Raw genomic sequence first — 16,664 nt, forward strand, 5'->3', positions numbered from 1 at the left:
ACTGTATTTCATGTCAAAACAGGTTAGTCTGGTAGTAGGTTGACTGTCCTACATGTTAACCAAAACTATACACTGTATACACTCATCCATACACTGTATATAGTGTATAAATGTCCATCTATGCAGCTTGTTTTGGTTTGCATTTTCATGTTGTATTTCAAATCTAGAAAACTTCACTGAACTACAATGCAACCATACTCACATACTTTAAATCTCACCTTCCAGTTAAGAGAGGAAACTTTTTCTTTTTTTTTGTGACTGGAGCTCTTTTAATAACATTTTCTCGTTACAGTTTGAAGTTTTTGGTTCTTTAAGGTTGTCTTGAAATGTTACCATAACCTCGGGTGTCCTTTTTTTCAGCCTGTAGTTTAGGCTTCTTCTTGTCCTGGTTTTTAGAATTCATTAAATGTCACAGATGCTAATCTAACTTCCTGTTCAGCTTGAAAATACCTGAAAGCCATGGTCTAACCTCTGTTTAGTCTCTGTCTCAGGGTGATGGAGAGCTCTCCGGCCTACCTACGCCCGACTCCACCCCAGAGCTCCCCATCAAGAGCATGAAGGCGCTGCGGCACCATCAGTACGAGAAGAACCAGAACTGCAACAACGCTAAGGATAACAACCCCAAGCCAGGGCCCAGCTGCTCTGCATCCAGTCAGGATTTCATGGCTGTCGTTGGGAGCTCCTTGACCCAGCAGATGTTTCCCTTCTCGCATCACAGTGGCAGCAGTTTGAGCAATGGAGCAGCCCACGGAGCGGGCGCCTCCTCGACTTCACTACACCTCCCTGAGGAGAGAAAGATCTCGAATGATGACCGAGCAGCAGCATCAGGAGGTTGTGGTGGAGGAGTGCCGCATCACCACCACTCCCAGCAGTCCCTCCCCCAGACGGTGGTGGATGTTTCTGCTCTGGACGAGCTGCTCAAACACATCCATGAGGTCAGCGCGTCGGGAACTGGAGGCATCAAGGTCCTCACCTCCACCTCCTCGTCCTCGCTGTTCTCCGGGCCGTCGTCCTCCTCTGGAGGACATCATCACCACCATCATCAGAGTCATCACGGCCAGACCCGCACACACCATTACAACCACAGCAATCACCATAGCAACCATTACAACAACAGTAGCAGCAGTCACCATCACCAGCAGCAGATCCCTGAGATGGAGTCGGCCTCGTATTACAGCACCTCCACACTGCCGAGGGATGGCCTCCCCAAACGCCTGGACGCACCTCCTCAAAACTCCACCTCATCCTCATCCTCATCCTCTTCGTCCTCCAACAACCCCACCTCCTCCACCTCCATACCATCCTCTTCCTCCTCCTCTTCCTCAACTCCACTCCAGCAGCAGGTGATCCCAGAGCGGCCCGAAGGGGGCGGGGTGTCTGTGATGCGTCACCAATCTCAGCGCCATTCCCTCATCAAGATGGGCAGCGCGGGTGGCGCCGTGCCCCGCCATCACAGCTTCAACCAGCGGGGGGCTCATGCTCACTTTCTGGCCAGGATGAATACTAACAGCAGCAGCAACGGGCCCCCGGTCGCCAGTGCGGCGTCTACTGCAAACACCAGCACCAACAGTGAGAGCCAGCGGCCATCAACCTGCCTCACACGGCAGCACAGTTACAGCGAAGGTCCACATGCGCAGCGGGCAGCAGTCGTCCGGAGAACGATGTCCTTAAAACCCCAAGTCCCACCAAAACCACTATTTCTGCCAAATACAGCCTCATCGCCAGTAGCAGAGGCAGGAAAGTACAACTACTGAGACTGCAGGGGGAGGCAGCGCCACTCCGAAATGGCAACAACAGTCCCCACAGAGGAAAGCACTCCGAAATGCCTGCTGGGCTTGTGCGAAATGACCAAATGAGAGCAGTGATGGGCCAGTAATACAAAACAGACTTCTATACTCATCACTCCTCATTATAATCCTTCAGTTGTGATTACAGTCCTGCTGCTGAGCGAGCGCTGTCCATTTCCTCTGTAAGGCACGACTGCCACCTTGCTAACGGAGCAGAGCCACACAGACAGAAAATGATCCTTGTGGATACTTTCCCCTCACAACAAACTGTGGATCAAAACCAGCTCAGACGAGAAACATCTGAGAAATATTCCAAAAGCAGGGCGAAAGATGTTAATGATTCAAAAGGAGTTCCCCAGGGCTCGAGGTGGCCTGAAAAATTCTTGATTAATGCAGTTTTTCTTACGAGCGCTTTGATCTAATGTCCCCAGTTGTTGCACCTTGGAACTGGGCCTGAACTTGAATTGCAAATATTTAAAAAGCAGGGAATTGAACAACTGCAGAACGGATGTGAACTGAATCTAGGACTGCAGCATTACATTGAGTCCCGTCATGGCGCACCTTTCAAGGGAGCAATCAAAGTAAAATCAGAAAAACAATCCTCTCTTTGCTCGGGAGTTCAGTTTCAGAATGTGTTCTGGAAAATTGAGACTTAAAGGAAAGTTCACTCTCCTTTCATGTGCTGGGAAAACGAGTCCACATGTTCATGCCCAAGACTTCAAAAGACTCTGTGGACCGACACATCAGCAACACAGAGGAAAAGTAACAAAGAACTGACATTAATTCTGCCTAAGCTTGGCAAAGCGTCAAAACCCAGTAGTCCTAGTGATCCAGAACAGAGCAATTAGCCAAACAGTACACAAATACCAGAAAAATGTTGCTTTTATACCATATTGGTATTTGAAAAATAAAAAAGCATGAATGAAGCTTAGTTTCCGATCAAGAGAGGATTTCTGATAAACCATTCCTGCAAATGACTAATCATGCTTTCCTTCATTTTGGCGATTTGCGTGTTCAAATGACTAATTGGTTCTCTTGATTTCATAATAACCCTCAAACAACTTAATTTGCTCTCGCTTCTGTCTGATGCGTCCGTCTTTGCCCATGAACAGACATTGCATCTGTGGGATCTAAAAGAAATGTTCAATGTGATGTCAAAGTTGTTATGAAATCAAACCGCTCTCAGTGCTCGGCTGTTAATTTCAGGTTTGTAATACGGTTTCTAGTCGAGGTGTCAGTTTATCAGAAATGTTGTCTCTTCGCCTAATGAGCACAGGGTGGAATATATGAGTGTGGTCTATAAAAAACAGCGGTTCACCCAAATTACAGTTCACTTACCTCTACTGCTGTGGCCTTCCATGGTGATTGCTTGCCAGCATCGATAATTAGCACTAAATTGCAACTGCAGAACAGGATTATTCATAGCGTGCTTTTAACTAGAAGCAAGAAGATTAACCTCTACTAGCTGGATGAAATTGAATTACCTTATGGCGTTGAAAGAATTGTAAGTTCAGAGGACATGGATGAAGCTGCTTTTCTGAAGCTCAAAATGGCCCACATGAGCACTTGCATACATACAGTGGACTTTCTTTTCCTCAGTAGTGAGTGATCTGAATCTAACCTGTGTTCTCTGAATTATTAAACCAAGAAAGTGTCTCAAACCTGTGCACAGATTAAAGCCAAATTGTCTGCAAGGCTAAACAGCACAAGAGGAAAGTGAGAATGTGAGTAATTTGGGTGAAAATGAGGCTTTTTGAGCCGCTCTGCCTATTGTTCGTTCACTTTGACAGACTCTCCGGTCTGACCACAGTCCGCTGTTGACTGCAGTCTGTGGGAGTGTTTCTTCACAGATGGTCTAAAAATACCCAACTGTGAAGGGAATCTGCCGTTTCCTGTTTCACTTTTACCTCCCAGTGTTTATCGAGAGGCCTTTCTGCCCAGGGGCTGTCTCTTCTTTTTCTGCCCTTGGCCTGCAGCAGCTCAAGGTTAACAACACATACAGCCAACACTGTTAGGCAACAGAGACGAGCAACAGCAATAAATGTGACGACCGAAACAAAATCCCTGCAGATATAACTGAAGAACAGATGGAGAATCCAAACAGCTGCTAGCTGGCTCTCTGTGTCACCTCAACTTAGTTGCAGTTTGGAAACTTCTGGAATAATTATTGGGATTATTTTCATATTTGGAAAGGGTCTTATGTTGAAACTTGCCTGAAGGTGTTTTGTAGCCTCCATTGCTAAAGAACCAAACTGATGCTTTAAACTGTTAGCTGCATAAGTGACAATATGACTGCTCAAGAGAAATTTTAATAGATAAAAAAACTATTAGAAAACACCTTTGCTCTGTGTCGTCTTAGGTTAAAATTGTGGGACAGTTTAAAGCTACAGAAACACACACAGAGTTTTTCTAAATTTAACCCCATTTAATTTTAGAGAAAAGACCATTCAAAAATCTTTTTTTCTTGTTGGTGCTTTCAAAGAACCCCCCCCCCCCCAAAAAAAAATAAAAAATAAAATCTGAATTTTTATGGGTCTGCAGGAAAAAGTGAAACAACAAGACATGGATAAGACAAATTAGCTGTCATTATAACAGATAATGAGTTATTTTCTTTGAGCAGCTTCAAAGTTCCTGCACATGTCTGCATGTAGCCACATAATTCAAATTCAGAAGCATAATTATCTCACAATATTAGTTACCCAAATGCTAAATATATAAATAAAGAAATAAACAGTAAAGGGCAAATAACATTTGCAGTATTAGACCTTAAAGGGCAAAACGGAAAGCTTAAGATTAACAAGATTGTTGTGAACTGTGATGATGGTATTTTGGTTCAAATTGGGCTTTTGTGCATGATGAAACTGCTGTATGGAGTACTGAGTCACTTATTTTGAGCATTTCCTTTTTGCATTAAGCCAGCAGCAAGATGTTAAACATTTGTGCATCGATATAAGTCGTGTTATATTCTTTTTGTATTCTGCAAACAAAAACTCAAACCACGAACCATTCCAAAGCGTGGACGAAAACTCCGAGTATGATCAATAAGCTGTTAGACACAGTCCACTTTGACTTACCAAAAAAAGAAGTGTTCATCGAGACGGATTGGATTTAAACAGATATTTCCACACTGTAAAGTAGTAAATGCCTGGAAGTGGGGAAACGACACTTTAAAAAAGAAAAAACGAAGGAAAAATAAATTTGGTGCTAAAGATAACATGTTTTCATATTATTTGGTACAATGCACATAACAGCACCAGGAAATTCAGATTTCTAAGTCGCTGAAGCAGACAATTGATTCATGGATGGAGATCAATGAACGACGACCACCAAACTTTTCTATTTACCTTTTAAGCACCAGTTTGGCTTTGAGCTGCCAGCGAACCAGATAAACAACCAGCTGCTGGTTTTATCTGTTTCTGACTTCCTCAGCAGGCCCAACACACGCCCAGAGCAGATTAAGCAATTACCAGGCCGCGTTGATGCAGCCGTGCTAATGAAGTATCCCTGTCTGCTACCGGCGGGTCGAACGGGCTCTGCACCAAATGATGCAACTTTGAGACCATAATCATCACACTGAAATCTGGGATCTGAAGCAGCTGCATGCTTTAAAAATCCCCATGCATCAGTAGTTTCTGAACCAGACTGAGTCGTTTTGTTCAGGTTTCAGAAAAGAGAACAAAGCAGCAGTTTAATATTGATTTCTTCTTATTAAAGGCGAGGGTTTATGTCACAGCCTATGTGGGAGGAAGTTACATCACCCCTTTCCATCTCCCACCAGAATCTCTCGTCTATTTGGGACTGTTTGATGTAGTCACTAGAGATTAATGTTATTCTGGTCACCAGGAGGGTGTCTGCAAGAATCAAAGTCTAAGTTAACAAATCCAACTTACACGAGAACAACAAACCCTGATTTCAGAGTCTTAGTGGTAGATTTGATAGCTTTGCTACCGTCTGCAGAACAAGAAACAACATCTTACAAAGAGACCATTACATATACTACAATATACAACTGAGGTTTTCAAAATACAGCATTTTGCTGGATGTGCTGAAAAGATGTAAAACATCAAACATACCTTTCTGTGGGATGTGCGCAATGCACTGTCCTTTTGGTGGGTTTGAAGACCCCCTGATATCTGAAGAATGTCCATCCTCTGCTTAAGTGCACTGTTAGAAAATATACATCAGTCATTTATTTTTAGAAAAGCAGAAGGCCTTGGTCTCAATCTGAATTCTATAATGCCGGAGTGCCCTTGAATACACCAAAAATGCTGATCTTTTTTTGCCTTTAATGGCTAAAAATATCAAAGCAGCTGTGTCTCTACACTCACTTTCTATAATAAAACCTACTAACGACAGAAATATCTTTTTTGGTTGTGAGGGTGAAAGGTCATTCAAACGTTTGTTGAATTTGAACAATTTTAGACCAAAGATGCTAAACTTTCACTAGTTTTAGCTTCTCTAATGCTGCCTCGCTCCGTTTTACTCTATATAAAGTGAATATGTTTTGAGTTAGGGATTGTTTGGGGGGGGGGTTATCCCCATGAAAAGGCATTAATGTATGTTACCTTGAAAAAAGTAAAGAGAATATTCCATCATTTTAATCAGCCTAATGATATACTGGTTAATTAAACTGATGGTAGGGCTGGGTATCTAAGTTACGTACTTTTTGGTAACAAACAAAATATCTATTAAACCTGAACTGATTGGTCAGATCCGTGTTTTTTTTTAAGCACTTAACAAGCCACAGATGCAGACAGCCAGCAAGCTGCAATGAAGTGAGAATTAACAGAAACATTAGGTCAGAAATTTCATCCACTCAGCAAATGTCTGGTTTTAATATGAGATCTAAGAGTAACGTGCTTCAAAAAGAGGGAAAAAATTGAGACTAAAGTCGACCGTCTGTGTTGAAACAAACCCGAAAGGACACGGTGGGGTACAAGACTTCATTTGAAATGAATAGACCGATTGTTTAAACTTAATTAAAAGAAGAAGCGGGTGTTCAATTGTGATATCACTGATTATTCTAAGGTCCCTACAGAATGCTTTCACTGGGTGCTTATATGGGAATGCTACAGAAAATAGGCACCATTTCTCATTTTATCAAAGGGTTTTTGTATGAGAATGCACTTGTAACCTTGAATTTAAATTTGCTTATTCGCTTTGTGGCTCTCGGTTCGCATCCTCTAAATGTGCTCTTAGATTCAGCCGGTGAGGTGGAAAGAAACAGAGGCCCTGTGACACAACTGAAGACGGACTCACAGCACTACCGAGTGGGCCATACCTGAATGACAGTGTAATAATGTTAGGCACCATTACGTTACCTTACTGCTATTAATTAACATTGTAAATGATGGTGTAAATAAAGGCTTCTGTGGAATATAACTCTGTGTAAAGTGATTCTTTTAGTAGCGAGCAGGAAAAAGAGCTGCAACAGAAAATGATAACGATAAGTATACTCACTTAATTTGGTGGACAAACCTGGGGGATGTAGGATGTGTTATGGTTTCTGTCAGAGTTCAAGAAGATATCAGAACTTCAGAGGGTCCAGATGGATTTTTTTAGGCACCCTGAATGCAAGTCTTTGGAATCCTGTAATTAATTCAGGAAGGGCTTTGTGATATTCCAGAAGTCACCGAGGTAGTTTGAAGCGTTCTCAACCAAGTATTCGACCAGTCTTTTTAGTCCAATTATGGCGAGTCATTTTCATAGGCGAGTAGTAGGTCTTAAATGGCACCCAAATGTAAATGGACAAGTTCTACTGAGACATCAAAGGCAAGGAATCGACTAAACGAACAAGTTTACCTGCCCACATGAGGTCTGTCCTCATCATCCTTTGAAAGATCAAAGGGAACAGGAGTTCTTAAGGAAATTGGGTTTCAAGAAATAATTTGTTCTTCATTTATTAACTGAGGTCTTTCAGAGAGTTCAAGGGTCTAAATGCTGATTTGAGGAGATCAACAGATGCCCGATTCCAGGTCTCTACCAGGTAGTTCAACAAACCTTTAGGCTATTTCACAGGTCTTTTGAAGTCTTTAAAAATGGTCTTCAGAGTCTTCTGCGTTTGCTTGGAAGGAAGGTTTAGACCAAAGGTTCTTTCCCAGACAGAGGAGATGAGTTGGCACACATTTAAGGAACGAGAAAGGTCTTTGAGCGCTTGAAAAATATCTAGGGTCTCCATAAGCCTTATGAAAAAAAAAAAGAAGGTGTTTCGGGAGTTTCTTTTTTTTTTTTTTTTCAGCCGTCCTTGCCCTTGGGGTGGTGCTACGTTTCAAATTTATTCAAATTGGGCTTGGTTATCAAGGCTCATTTCCGGAATCATTTCAGTTCCCATTAACATGGTCCAAAATCGATTCAGTAAAGGTTGTTTCAGAAGTACTTCGTCATAGCACCAGTTTGCTTCAGCATGAAAGAAGAAAGCCGAGGCACACGTGCATAAAGCTTCACACATTCACAGGAGAAGCTAAAGTTAGGCTTTCACGTACAACTTGGTTACACTGAGCAGCACGTTTCCTATTCCACAGGCATCCTCAGCAGGTTGGTGTAAACCCCCTTCTGCCTTCTTTTATTTTCCATCCATCTTTGAGGATTGTCAAATCCTTTAGTTTTCCCATCTTTCCTGAGTTAACAATGCACAGTTTTGAGGTACTGAATATTTCTCAGTCCTGTTCTAAGGGGATTAACGTCCGAGGTTCATCTGATGCGACGTCAAGCCGACTGCATGAAGGTCTTCCTGTTTTCATATTCGGGACACTCTGAAGTTTCCCACGGGATCTAGTGTTTTGGATGCAGTTTACCTGGTTCTTGAAGTAGTTGCGAGATCACCGTGGTGACCCCTTAGAGGTCATAGCGACTCCGTGGGAATCTGTGAAAATCTCAAAGAGAGTCTCAGATTATTACACGAGTTACTGAAGGTTTTAAAAAGGAGTTAAATGAGTTCTTGGCTGGAATTCATGAATTTTTTAAAGACTAATGGGCCATATAACAATGCTTTATCCTTTCTTGTAATTATGGCAGGGGTCTTTCGAAGATGCTCAAGGCCTCTTTAAGAATTTCAAGAGTCTTGAAAGGATTAATTGGTTGGAGGGTTGAGGGTAGTTTTCCTGAGGATTCTCACAGGCACTCTTACTCTGAGGTGAATTCAACTGTATAGGACCTTTCATGCAAGTGACTTGAATTCAGAGTGGTTTCCATGTACGTTACAAGCTGGTCAGAAGGTCGAAATGTATTCGGGGAAACATCGAGACTAAGTCTAACGACGATAAAACCAATGAAATTTAATGTAAAAATAAAAACTGATGAGACTGACGAAAGAGGACGACATTAATATAAATCATTTAATAAAATAATAAAAGTAAGGCTGAGGAGAGAGAAAGAAATCAGCACTCTGAGCAGTTTCAAGGCACCCGCAGAACCTGTAACCAACATTCACTTTTATCTGAAATACCTACGGTGCAAAACTTATAGCAACTTCATAGGTTTTCCTTCCCTGCTGAAGAGAACCTGCAGTGTTTTATATGACGGTGACTGAGTCATGAGTTAAACTTTCTCACCACATACCCTGATGGAGATACCAAATGCTTCCTAAAGTGTTTCACCGCCATCTGCTGGTTTAAAATGAGCAGGTCAAGCACTCAACTGCATCACTTGGATACTTGACATAGTTTTCTTTTCATCTGCAATGCATAACTGTGGAATTAAATGTTTTCCAGTTTTCTGTCATTTTGAATTAGAATATATGTAATAGCCACAAGAAGAGCTTAAGACTTTGACAGATAAACACAGAATAAAAAAAGGGGGGCATACGGCAACATGATGTCTCTTTATCTTTTATAAATGATGATTTGGCTTTCATACATGATCAGGATTATGCAGCCTGCACCTAGAAATCGCTTGAGTATGACTAAAGACTCCACTTCACAACTTTGCACTCACTGATCCACAACAACATATGATGGTTTCCTTTAGTGCCCATGCGCCACCTCTACCATCTTTCATGAAATTCTGATCAACAGTATTTGCATGTTCTTACAGACAAACACCAGTCCCGTACCTCCACCGAGGCCAGAGGAAAAAGTGCTGATACTAGATTTTTTGCAGCAAAAACACAGGAGCTTTCCACTGACCTGTCAGCCATGGTATGTTTGATCAACAGAAACCTTAGAGCTGGAGACTTTGGTAAAAACTTAACTATTTAAATCCGTGACACAAACACAAGAAATCACAGAAATGTATTACTCTCTTAATCATACGGGGCTTTTTTAAGGCATTAGCGATGTTTATGTGAGGTGGCATCCGAAGCAGGGATTCAAATTTGACATCGTTTTGTGCTCTGCCTCGCTGACGTTAACAAATCATAAATTCTCTGGAAAGAGGTTTTCATTCATTGTGAAGAATAACAGGAAGCTGCACACAGGTAGCACTTGTGTCAGAAATGTTTAATGTATCTTAGAGCCATTTTCCTCCATTGCAGAAGCGTCTTTTGGAATATATAAACACACAGAATACAGTATTTGTCTCTTCTTCCTTGACTTGGCCCATGTCCTCATGACCTTGGAAGAATTGGGAAAATGAATATAATGTGCGCAATGCTTATTCCCTTCCAGTGATCTATTAAAACATGACAAATGCATTCAAATCCCGGTACTCTCTTCCGATCCTGTGATCGATCAGTTTCAATAAAACAAGATTTTGCCTCTCGTGTACCTTTTATAAGAAAAACAGCAACTCTGTAAAACATTTGAAACATCATCAACAACAGTATAAAAGAGGTGTTTTTGGTTTAAAATGACCGTAAAAGGACACTTCTGACTGATCATTTCCATCCACTTGTAAGGTGAACATGTCTTGGCTTTTTTGTCACTGATGGGCGACAACAGTGCAACTTGTGCCAAGTCTCTAACTCCAGCTCAGCTCAGCTCAGCTCAGCTCAGCTCAGCTCAGGTTTCGGTCCCATGTGAGTGCGAATGTGGCGTTTGTGATTGGAGTTGTCGCTAAACCTTCGGCCGCACACGTCGCAGCAGTACGGCTTCTCGCCCGTGTGCACCCGCAAGTGTTTCTGGTAGCCGTCGAACCGCGTGAGTTTCTTCCCACAAATACCGCACGTGTACGACTTGTCAGCTTTTGCGTCGTCTTTCCGATGCACCTGCACGTGTTTGGCCCAGTGGCCACGCTGAGAAAACACCCGGCCGCAAATGGTGCAAACGTAAGAGTCCAAAATCTCTGACGGAGGAGCTTCTAAGTCCACACAGTCAATCTGGCCATTCCCTGAAGCCAGCTCAGAGGCTCCAGGTTCATCCTCGCTGAGGTCCGAGCAAATTTGCTGGACCGAGGTACCTGGCTGCGATCCCATTTCCACGTCTTCCGTGTCCTGGTTTGGGAACTTTGGAACTGTGGAGCCTCGTTTGCGTTTTACCTGCTGCTTTTTCACTCCTCTTTTCTGGAAAATCACACAGTTGTCAGCGGTCTGCTCTGACAGCTGAGGCCCCGCATCCTGTTGATCTGACCACAGATCCTCCTCCTCCTCCTCCTCCTCCTCCTCTTTGATATGAGGGGGCTTCTCTTCGCTCAGATCCAGACTGGGGCTCCACTCTTGCTGTTCAGAGATGGCTGCCAACCACAACCAGAACAGAGTCAGGGTGTGATTACAGATTAAAGCTCTTACTGTGGATGCACTGACACAATATTCTAACTTCAACTTTGAGCTGTGCTCCAAATCAGCAGAAATGCGAATGTTATTAAGTCTAAGAGAGTTGCTTTCTCATCTTACAAAAGAGACGCCAAAACGTGTCAGTTGAAAAAAGTTTAAATTAAAATTATAAGATGACAGGGCGTTTCTCCCCATCCACTCAAAACCTTGGTTATAATGGTTATACATACTAAAAATCAATCGTTTGTTACACCTGAGACTAAAGTCTCAGATTCTTTCAGAATGCTAAAAAACAAACAAAAACAAAAAACTTTTATGGTCAAAATCTAAAGATGTGCAGTTTTAATTTAACACAGCCGGTTGCTTCTGGCTGATAAAGAGTATGATTCGTACTTTTGTGTGACCTGTGTTTATCTGTGGAACTTCCATGGCTCTCATGGGTCACTGTATACATTTTAAACAGTCCAAAGAAAACGAAAAAAAAATGAGAAACTAAGAATGTTTAGTGTTTTATATTTGCATTAAAGCAGACATGCAAAACACTGTGGTTTTAATAAGGTTTGTTTTTATGAGGGCAGAGATGCATTTGGCTAACTCTTGAAACATGAACCGACCTGAGCTCGCGACATGTAGGGAGATCTGCGGCTTCCTCGTGAGGTCCAGCAGCCGGCGCTGGCGGTCTATCTCCAGCTTGGAGCGGGATATCTCTTCCTCATACTCCGCAATGGTCCTCCCGAACACGCCGAAGATCTCCTCTGCGGCCGCAGTGAGCCGCTGGTTGATCAGAAGCCTCAGCAACTCGATTTTGGACATTTCGGCGGCAGCTTGAGAGGTTCAGTGCGGATAAAACAAGAGAAACACAATCGGCTAACCGCTGTGGTGAGTTTACCGAATACAGATCCGGGCTAACTTTAGTGCGCATGCTCGGTGAGGTTTTCCTCGAGAACTAGCTGGCCGAAGAAGCGCCCCCTGCTGGAGAGGATGGCTAAATACATGGAGTTACAAGGAGATGAGATGAAGAAATGTTCGTGAAGGTTTAAGTGATAGTCAGGAAAGGTTACAACACCTCAGATTATGACTTGTTGTTTTTTTTCTTTTATTCTCTCTATATTTATTTTAGCGGTCTTTTAAACGTGAAAAGCCTTAATTTATAACACCAATTCTTGCTGTTCTTTCTGATTAACAGTGCATATATTTAACACACTCCTTTTTTCCAGCACACCAGAACCCTCAGAACCAGCATCCTTTTGTTGCAAAGTGTTGATTTAAACTCATTTGTATAAAATATGAACAACTGTACCTGAAAGAAAAGCAGACTTTGTGGAGAAAAGTTACAAAAAGCATGTGGAGATAAAGGCTGGAGTGAACAACTACAAAAGTGCATTTCAGCAAAAGTGTCCAATCACAGAGCTGGTAATTCATGTAAAACATGTGCTGCTAATATCAGGCAGAATGTAAACAGGTAGCTGCTGATTAACTGAAAACACAAAGTATTAATATTAATTAAACAAAACTTAAAAGTATTCATTTAGAGCGAGGCAGATTCCATATTTTCAAGATTATTTCCCAGAAGTTCCTGAACTTTCCTGTCAAAATACATAAGTTCATAGAATAAAAAACAGTATAAACTTTATTTCTGAATGAACAGCAGTTGATCAACTATATTGTCGATATCTTTCAGTTTCCTTGAGAGACAATTGAAAACTGTTGATGTGAATGTTCCCCGAGTCTGAACTGCTGTAAAATATATTCAACTGACAGCAAGTAGCAGTGTATCGAACAGACCTTCCAACTGATTATTGGCTGAGCTGCACTTTCACAATGAACAGATAAAGTGACTGACTGTGGCTCATTTTTATTGATCTCTTCTTGTTTTGTATTTTCTTTCTTATCCAACAGAATTTCTTCTTCTTCTTTTTTTTTTTTCTTTCCTGAAAACTGATGGAAACTTTTTCTTAAAAGTCATTTAACTTAAGTTTCCCTCCTTCCTTAAAGATTCTTTAACTGTGCAGAATTTTGGGCGGTCGGTGGCGTGGTGGGTTGAGCGGGCGCCCCATGTGCGGGGGCTGCGGTCCTCGCTGCGGCTGGCCCCGGTTCAGGTCCTGCATCGGGTGGCCCTTTGCTGCATGTCATTCCCCCTCTCTCTGCCCCTGTTTCCTGTCTCTCTTCAACTGTCCTGCCCATTAAAGGCATAAAAGCCCCCAAAAATAATAAAAAAAACAAAATGAAAACTGAAAACTGTGCAGAATTTGGTCAGGTTTACATTTAAGCTGCTGCTTATTTAAGGGAGAAACTGTGGAGAAAGTGTCCAGCTGAGAAAAAACTTTGTCAAGTTACCGAATCCAGACAAATTCAAAAGTGTTGTTCCTAAAGTAATCAGCTGGTTTCTCTTCATCAGTGGCCTGAAGCGTGTGGGTACTGAAACACTGCAACGTCCATCTTTGTATTTTATAGTGAATGCAAACTTATTTCTCGCACAAGAAGCTCAAATTGCCATTTCACATCAGCTGAGATATTATTTCTCTGCTTTTTGTTTTGCTGTTATGTTTTTACGAAGGATCTTTATAGTGCAGATCCCTCCTGTGCGTCTGCTGTAAGGTGGGACTGGCGTGGGCGGAGACCAGGCCTCTTCTCTGACACGAGTGTTTGTAAAAGCTGGACAGTTGGCTGAAGCGGCGGTTGCAGATGGAGCACCAGTACGGCCTCTCGCCAGTGTGCGTCCGCAGGTGAACCGTGAGATTACCCTTCTCTGTAAAGCCGTGGCCGCAGTACGTGCAGGTGAACGGCTTCTCCCCCGTGTGGCTGCGGACGTGCCGCACCAGCGTCGCCCTCCTGCCGAAGCTCTTGCCACAGACGGCGCAGCTGTAAGGCCGCTCGCCTGAGTGGATCCTCATGTGTGTCCTGAGGTTTCCCCGCAGGGTGAAGCTCTGCCCGCAGACACTGCAGGGGAACAACGCTTCTCTGTGAACCCTGAGGTGAAGCTTCATGGTTTCTGTGTGCTCCAGCTGTTTACCGCATACGCCACAGTCTCTCAAATGTCCCGAAGAGTGTGTGAGAAGATGATTCATCCTGTGGAACAATTTGCCACAAACTCTGCAGCTGAACATGGGAAGAAGTTGGTTTCTGTCCTGCAACAGATCAGTTGGGCTCGTCACCTCTGGGTCTAAGCTCGGATTTTTGGGTTCTGCTGCCTTCGCTGGTTTCCAGAGTCTTGCAGCGGTTCTCCAGTTGTCTTCGCTGTCCTCGGTGCTGGAGTCCTCAGTGAGGTGTCGGTCGTTGCTCTCTTCGTCTGGATTAGCCACGGAATCAAAGCCATCGTGTGGCGCTGACCCAGCACAGTCCTCACCTCTGCCTTCTGTTTTAATCTGGGCAGTGCTGAAACTCATCTCATCCAAACCATCAGTTTGGTCCAGCGGGACACCGAGACCCTGGTGTTCTGGACAGTTTTTTATCCAGGAGGAATCCTGAAGAGGGTCTGAAAGCAGACAGCAGACCATGGAGAAAAATCTTAATTTTTGACAAATGAGGAAGTGATGCTTGATAACCTCTAATCCTTGGCTGAAAGTGGAGCTACCACATGTCGCCTTTCTCTGCTCAAACATCTCTCACTGTATTTGATTTTGAAATAATCTCAAGTAGTCCTACCAGTTTTTTCCTTGTTGATGTTTTTGAGATGCCATGTGGCACAGAACAAAATGTTACCTCCCCATTACAATACTCGAATAATAACCTTAATGTGTCTACGTGCCATTGATCTGTAATTGTGAATGCATTTAATTAGGATTTTCTTCTCCTATACATTTGATCAAAGTCTTTATAATTGCTGAGCATCCTGTAATTATTATCTCTACATTATTTACTGTTACCACATCATTTATTTCAGTTTCATTACCCACAGCACTAAAGGTGCAGAAGATTTAAACGAACAATACACAGCTGTGGATTTTAAAACAGCTTAGCATTTCACCGCAGTTCTCAGGGGGCACGAACCGACCTGCCACCGGGCTCCACTCGCCCTCCCCGGACCTCAGACTCTCGAGCTGTCGCTGCTGACAGTCGATCTGCTCTCGGTACCGGGCCACTGTTTTCCCGAACACGCCAAGAATATCCTCTATAGCTGCCGTCAGCCGCTCGTTAAGGAACATCTTCAGTGTCTCCATCTCTGCAAGCGGACTGGTGAGAGGGTCCACACCGCCGAAACCCTCCACCGCCCCTGGGGGGAACGACGGAGACGGGAGCGGCGGGAACGTCTGCTGCCCTGCGGACATGGCTGCTTCAGTTTTCTGCCTCAGCGCTTCTGCTGTTACAGAGTAGATATTCTTGAAACTTCACAGACATAAACGTGTTGACACCCAAACTAAACTATCAACAATATTCCTGGGTGGAGATTTCTTGAAACAAATGTAGCGATTTAACGGCAGAAGTTGTCGGACCCTCGTCCGACAGAAAAACAAGTCCGGTAGAAGATGAGAACATCTTTAGTGGTTCCGGGGCAAAACACTAAGTTTATAAATTGTATAGGCCGCACAGACTTTTTATTGCAAGATTAATCACATGAATAAGTAAGACCAAGTCTAAGGCCAACACCTCCAACACCGAATCCGGTTTATCCGTCTGCTGTGCTGAGCTTGAGCTGTTAATGAAAATTTTTAATATCAATCTATGTTTTACAAGCCGTTTGTGTGAATTTTTCAAAAATTGAGAAAAAATATAATTCAGGAGAATATATCGAGCGTATTTACTTAAGTGCATAGCACTTTCATGTGAAACATTTACATCTTGGGGATTTAAATAAAATGTAGGGCCATCACAGGGACCCGGTTGCATGTCATCCCTCTTCCTGCACCCATTTTCGTGTAAAGCTAAATAAAGGCCACTGCTGGCAACCAAAACAATACCAGAGAAGAAAAAAGAAGATTTAGGGTCATCAGTCATGAGGTTAACATTGACCCACAAGACAACCACGCATGTTAAAACTAACATATGGCCAATTTAGATCATGTTATATTATTATATTATCAATTCACCATTAACCTAACATTTGTGAGGACTTTTGGAAACGGGAGCAACATACTGGACAAAGTAGAACATGTAAACTCTACAAAGAAAGGTCTCAACCTCGAACTGGGAACCTTTTTGTGGACCAGTAGTAATGACAAACTATCAGCCAGAGCTGCACGGTGGTGGTGTGGTTAGCTGTTGCCTCACAGCAAGAAGGGTCTGGATTTGAA

General features: G+C 43.0%; 3 protein-coding genes across 8 annotated transcripts in view; 1 reads left to right on the forward strand and 2 right to left on the reverse strand.

Moving 5' to 3' along the window:
- LOC142367250 (semaphorin-6C-like) overlaps nucleotides 1-7,169 on the forward strand; it is a 191,438-nt gene extending 184,269 nt beyond the window's left edge. For 5 of the 6 annotated variants that reach the window (XM_075449229.1, XM_075449228.1, XM_075449231.1 and 2 more), the window contains one exon: nucleotides 480-7,169. In XM_075449229.1, coding sequence (XP_075305344.1) covers nucleotides 480-1,754 — 1,275 coding nt within the window. In that variant the 3' untranslated portion in view covers nucleotides 1,755-7,169. The remainder of the gene's footprint in view (nucleotides 1-479) is intronic. The other variant, XM_075449233.1, reaches the window with a different exon arrangement.
- Nucleotides 7,170-10,209: 3,040 nt separating this feature from the next.
- On the reverse strand, nucleotides 10,210-12,338 carry LOC142367966 (uncharacterized). The gene is made up of 2 exons (XM_075449988.1): nucleotides 12,048-12,338; nucleotides 10,210-11,393 (listed from the first exon to the last, which is right to left on the reverse strand). Exons 1-2 carry the CDS (start codon nucleotides 12,244-12,246, stop codon nucleotides 10,714-10,716), a joined length of 879 nt encoding a protein of 292 aa, XP_075306103.1. The 5' UTR covers nucleotides 12,247-12,338; the 3' UTR covers nucleotides 10,210-10,713.
- A 109-nt stretch (nucleotides 12,339-12,447) lies between these two features.
- Nucleotides 12,448-15,871, reverse strand: LOC142367965 (uncharacterized). Its single transcript, XM_075449987.1, has 2 exons — nucleotides 15,428-15,871; nucleotides 12,448-14,908 (listed from the first exon to the last, which is right to left on the reverse strand). The coding sequence occupies exons 1-2, from the start codon at nucleotides 15,699-15,701 to the stop codon at nucleotides 13,983-13,985; spliced, it is 1,200 nt and encodes a 399-aa protein (XP_075306102.1). The 5' UTR covers nucleotides 15,702-15,871; the 3' UTR covers nucleotides 12,448-13,982.
- Nucleotides 15,872-16,664: the final 793 nt, after the last annotated feature.

This window comes from Odontesthes bonariensis, chromosome 18 (genome assembly GCF_027942865.1).
Source record: "Odontesthes bonariensis isolate fOdoBon6 chromosome 18, fOdoBon6.hap1, whole genome shotgun sequence".
Taxonomy (NCBI): domain Eukaryota; kingdom Metazoa; phylum Chordata; class Actinopteri; order Atheriniformes; family Atherinopsidae; genus Odontesthes; species Odontesthes bonariensis.